General features: G+C 42.0%; 1 protein-coding gene across 1 annotated transcript in view; it reads right to left on the reverse strand.

The window, feature by feature from the left end:
• The window catches only part of LOC121642416 (dolichyl-diphosphooligosaccharide--protein glycosyltransferase subunit STT3B-like), a 71,632-nt gene extending 68,672 nt beyond the window's left edge, over positions 1-2,960 (reverse strand). Inside the window, exon 1 of the mRNA XM_041989152.1 lies at positions 2,366-2,960. Within this exon, the coding sequence (XP_041845086.1) occupies positions 2,366-2,655 (290 nt within the window). The 5' untranslated portion in view covers positions 2,656-2,960. The remainder of the gene's footprint in view (positions 1-2,365) is intronic.
• Positions 2,961-5,887: the final 2,927 nt, after the last annotated feature.

Here is a 5,887-nt window from a genome sequence, read left to right on the forward strand (position 1 = left end):
ATATCTGACAGTCACCTCCACAAACACTGGCAGAATAAAATATTTTCATCATGAGACTCACCACGAAGCAGCCCTGTGCATGTACGACAGCCTAAACCCAAAGCATAACTAACCATTTAGTCTGGCCTCCTGATGCCAGCACAGACCGGCTTTCTGCAGGCAAATCTAATGACTTGATCTGGCCCTTCTGAAGGAGAAAGACCTCTAACTAGCCACATCAAAGGGACACAGCAGAGAGGGTGTGTGTGAAGGAGGGAGGGAGATGGAGAAACAGAACTGTTCATTTGCAAATAAGCTAGAAAATGATGGCAACCTAGCAGCGGGGTCACGGGGCAGCACGAGGGAGCTGACATCAAACTGGGATCAGAAACTGAAAGATGGCTGGCTTTTGACATAGATGTACATCTAAACCCAAGCAAGTTGTGAATTTACTACCAGGAGAGACCATCCTCACTACACATATGGACACACAAACACACACACACACACACACATCAGGCTTAGGGTATTCCCTTCAATTTTCCCTGCCTGTCTAAATAACTTCACACTGAATTTAACAAGGCGTTAAAAACGTACTCCATTATCCCTTTTATAACCTGCACGGGAAACACTGCCACACACACAAAAACGCACATGATTCATCAGATATCCAAATATCTAGTTTACATAATGCAGCCAGTTGACAGTAAAGGGAGAGTGACAGGACAATGAAGCAGTGTACGAATAAATTTCACTCCTTGTCATTCTACGTTAGGCTTTCAGACAGCAACCACAGATACTGAGGATTCCCAGCCAGCCAGACATGAAGCTGGTTGGTTAATCCACACTGCTGGTCCCAGAGTAATCATTAAACCCTTACAGGGATTCAATGCAGGCTTGTGCCAGGCAACGTTCCCTCAAGTACAAACAAAAGGCTTGGACAATTTCTGACAAGAAGGAAAAGACTGAAAATATGATGACTAACGGAAGGAGAAAAGTGTACCTGAGGTAAAACTACTAAAACCAAAACATTTATTTTAAATATTTACTTGAAATGTTTTGCTTAGATGAAATTAAATCAACAGATTTAAAATAGCCGTTTTATGATTTCACAGGGAAGTTCACTGCTGGACCACCAAACATGCAGCTGTTATTGGAGATGTTGAGCAGTGAAAACAGACGATAAAGTTGAACATAAACAAAAAAAAAAAAGGAGCTGGAGATCATTTTTACCGCTATCGACCCTGTGACCTTACAGCCAGTCAAACTGGTCCTTAAACTGCCCCCTACTGGTTATCTGTATATTGCAGCTTGCAAACACGTTAATTTTTGAGGATGTGCATAAATGAGACTTCAAACAAATTAGCCATGATAGCACACATGTCAACAACCAGAACATTCTCATCTTCAAGTTAAACAAAAAAGCTGGGAGGAGCTACAGAGCAGGGATAGGGACATCAGTTTTGAAACTTTTATCTCTATATTTGAAATTATAAATACAAGTACAGGTACAAATAAAATCTGCAAGTTTGAAATATTATAGCAAGTCTAAAAATACAAGTTAATTTAAAAAGTATGTGGGACAAATATTTTGTACCTGTAAAATGTACTTCTCTTTTAAGATTTGACATGCAGAATTAATCCGTACCTGTAGATTTGATTTGTTCCTATAATTGTTAAACTTACAAATAGGGAGATACAAGTTACAAAACTTTTGTCCCTATCCTTGCTCCATAGATAACACTTGCATTGCTAGAGGAAAGAGAAAAATAAGCAGTTGATCTAAATAACCAACGGCAACACAATCCATTCAGCTGAACAGTGAACAATTCTCAAGACACTGGAAAAAGGCCGCCCTTCACCGATCTGCTGCACTAATTCTTCTCTCAATCTATGGAAAACGAAAAAAATACCGTGGAAACCAGTATAATTTTAAAAAGTACCATATTTAATGTTGGTCATACCGCTCAAAGATACGATGAGATGTAAAGTCCACACAGCTAAAACTGAGATCAGCTGGTAAACACGGGATAAATCTGTGTTAGAGGGAGCCATAGCTGCTTCTTTCCGGGTTTAACCCGCGTCAGATGAAGCTGTCACTATTGTCCTCTTTTCATCTGACCTCCTCCTCCGCTGGCTGCTTCCATACTGTGCTGCTGTACCAAGAACAACAACCAACTCAGCGTTGACCAGGAGACTGTCTGCTGTCTGGAGTCTGATTACTGACCAGATCAGGGAAATGAGGATGTTACTAAATTATTTCTGCAGGTTTCTAAGTTCTGGATGTTCGTGTTTGACAAATTATGATGAAAACATTCACTTGAGATTATTTAAGGCAATCTGTGTCGCAAGAGCTCGGTGTATGTGGGATGGGGGTCAAACTTACCAGGGGTCAAACTCGTGAATGATGCTCTCGAAGCGAATGACAGCGAAGAGTCTGGAGCTGAACCCGGCCAGCCAGGCCAGGAACAGGATGGTGAAAGACAGCAGAGACTGCCAACCAGCCGGCTGCGACAGGCCGCCGGACAGACCTCCTCCTCCGTCTCCTCCTCCCGCACTGCCGATGCCGTCTCTCTCCGCCACCGCCGTGCTGCTGCGCCCGTTCCCGGAGTACGACGCTCCGGAGTTCAGGGAGGATTTTTGTTTGTTTTCGGAAACCGAATGATGCTCCGCCATATTCTACGTCAATCCCGTCGGGGGGAGAGCGAGCGAATAGAGCTATCTAATATCACACAGGAAAGAAACCCCCCCTCCGCCTTCCTTCTCTCTGCCACGCTCCACTTCCGAAACCAGATGCACCACCTTTCCGACGGTCCCCAGACCCCCCAAAAGCAGTACCTGAGATTCCGAACTTTCTAAGCTGGTTTCCCACCAACCGTAAGATCAGCTAGATGAGTCCAGGGAGCCACATAGCAGCGTGGTTCTGCACGACGCTGGAAGTGACACACGCGGGGCGAGCAGTTCCTCCTTCCTTCCTTGGATGAAGGGGGCGGGAGCATCGCGTGGAGCAGGAAGAGCTGTCAGCCTCTCACAGAGAGACAGGTACGGCCAACAGGGACACGGCTCCGGGAGACGCCCAATCCTGGGACAGAGCGCGTGACGGGCGGGCTTTACAACCAATCAAAAGGAGCTTTGTTACCGGTAAAGACGTTACAGACAGGGGGGAGCAGAAGACAGTTTGCAGCGAAGAGGAGGAGATGAAGATGGACAAGGGGGAGTCAAACAAACCAATGAAATAGATTAGTTTCACACAAGCCTTAAATAAACTGACAGTAACTATATTGAGATGTGTGTGTGTGTGTGTGTGTGTGTGTGTGTGTGTGTGTGTGTGTGTGTGTGTGTGTGTGTGTGTGTGTGTGTGTGTGTGTGTGATTAAGTGTCACTCTGAGCAGCTGTACACGTGACTTTTTACAACGGGCGACAAAATTCTTCTTCTTCTTCTTTTTCTTCTTCTTCTTCTTCTTTCAGAGTGCCATGTTGTAGATACCAGTAGGGGAAACCATGGTTTAGAACCTTTGGCCTATATTACTCCAAAAAGTTATTTTGGCTATAAAAGATTAATAAAAAATAAAGTTGCCACCAAATACGTTGGGGGAACAGGTGGTATGATTAGAATATGCGCACAAGTTGCACATGCATTTTGACAGGCACATTCTGTCACTGTTTCAACACTTTGAGGTCCTCTGACAATTCAACATCCATTTTGCATCCTACCTGTCCCCTGGGCTCTCTCCAGTCAGTAAGTTCATCCTATGTTGACTCTCTTCTCCTTCACTGCCACTTTCTCTCTTTCTTGTCTTCTCTTCCTCTGATAACGTCCTCCTGGGTTTCTTGATGAATCGGCCATGGTGAGCGTTTATGCTGAGTGGCAGTGTGACACTGTACCTTAAAGCAAATCACAGTTTTGAGAAATAGATGAGAAGTGTGGCTTGTCAGCCTCAGGACTGCAGGGCAAATAGCGAATGAATGTCAGTGTGCCACCAAAGTGAGTCACAAGCACAGAAAATTGAGGTTGGAAACTTACACCATTCTCAGTTTTAAAACTCTGCTCTCTGTTCATTTACCCTCAGCAGAGAGAGTAGAAGTAGTACATGTAGAAAAATATTAATAACTTATTAAAAGAGTGAAACGTTGCATGTAGCTTATCCATCACTTAGAACAAGCTGGTGCTGTCAGACATTAAGAAATAAAATGATGTCTGTCTGTCTGTCTGTCCGTCCGTCCGTCCTCCACAAAACCAAACAGACAAACAGGACCATGTGTGAGAAGGTGGCTGTTGATTTCTCGTATCAATCAGAAATGGGATTGATATTGGGAATTAACTTTGCAAGTCTCACTTTAGGCCAGTGGAGATGATGCACAACCTTAAACTGAATAACTACATGTCACAAACAAATTGAGGAGGAATCTAAAGCTAGAGATTTCCAAACCTAAATCTTCCTCCTATTATGGAGTGTTTTTTTAGTGATGTTAAGTGTCTCAGCAGAGAGTAGATTTTCCCTGTTGTCCCTTTGGAACTTATCTTAAACTTCAAGCGATTCAGGCGGACGGGATGGAAAATTGGTAAATGATGCTGAAATAAAGCTTTGAAGCTGTAATCTAAAGAAATAGGAGAGACGGATATTAAATTTATACTCAAGTTGGTCAAAGGATGCAAAAGTGCCGTCAATAAATAGATTTTCTACTGCAACAATTCTTTTTCTGCTCCTTTCATGGAAAGTTGTGTCTGTGGTTGAAGGTGAAATTTATGATTTCTATCAAATCAAATCACTGAGGCAGGTTCTTGAGGGAAATTACTCGTCTGAACTGTGTCCAGATTTTAAGAGACTGCTTTACAATTAGGTTTGAGGTATATTTATATGGAAATTTAAAACAGGGAGTTTTGAACAAAGCAATGAGTGTAGGGAAGTTTAAAGGCAAGAAGACGTCTTTGTAACCATGCTGAAGTAGAATTATTAAATCGTGATACCTTCCAGCATGTCATGGCTCTTATGTTTGCATCCCAATAGTAATATTGAAGATTGGGAAGAGATAACCCACCGTGTTGACAATGTTGTTGTAGGATATTTTTCCTTATTCTATTTTTTTTTTTTCCCCCACATAAATCTTGATATCAGTTTATCCACCTTTGTGAAGAAGTATAAAGGAATGCATTGAAGTACATATGGACATTTTGTAGTACATTTATTGTGACTGTGTTAATTCTCCCTTCTAATGAAAGGGGTTGTAGGAAGTTTGTACAATCTTTAGGCTATATGAGATGGTTGAGGAAACTAAGGCTGTTTTCCCTTTTAAGCTAGATCTTGTATTGTGTGAAACTAACTTTATAAATCTTTAATTGTCCAAAATATGTTTTAAATCCACATGTTGCCATTACTTCTGCATGTTTCTCTGATGGAACGTTGATGTACGATTCAGCTCATCACAGCCTGCAGGCCCATTTTTCTGAGCTCCCACATGGAAAGAGATCACATGCTTAAATGAGCATTCCACTAATCACCATTTTACTAATCCCATCAGCATGTTTTAACATTGCTGGCTATTAGAATAATTAATGAATTAGCAGTGGGTGACCTTTCTGTGCACTCGCTCTCTGCACTAACTGTGACTGTTTTCCTGCAGAAACACAGGAAGCAGTTTGTGGTGACCAACTCAGACTCCAAACACACATTTAAGTGAAGGTGTGATCAAGCATTAATAGTTTCATTTGCATGAGATCAATAACTGTGAAGATGTATCAGATTAATCTGCTTTACACATGTCCACTGATTCTTTTAGAGATAGTTATGGGCTCATCAGTGCTGAAACCTGAAATATCAGCATATTAACACAAACAAACCAGAGATGTGAGGTGATTTTCATTGTTTGACTCCTTTAGCTTAAATTATGGTACACATTTGCTTTGGAA

The sequence above is a fragment of the Melanotaenia boesemani genome, chromosome 6 (assembly GCF_017639745.1).
Source record: "Melanotaenia boesemani isolate fMelBoe1 chromosome 6, fMelBoe1.pri, whole genome shotgun sequence".
Lineage (NCBI taxonomy): Eukaryota > Metazoa > Chordata > Actinopteri > Atheriniformes > Melanotaeniidae > Melanotaenia > Melanotaenia boesemani.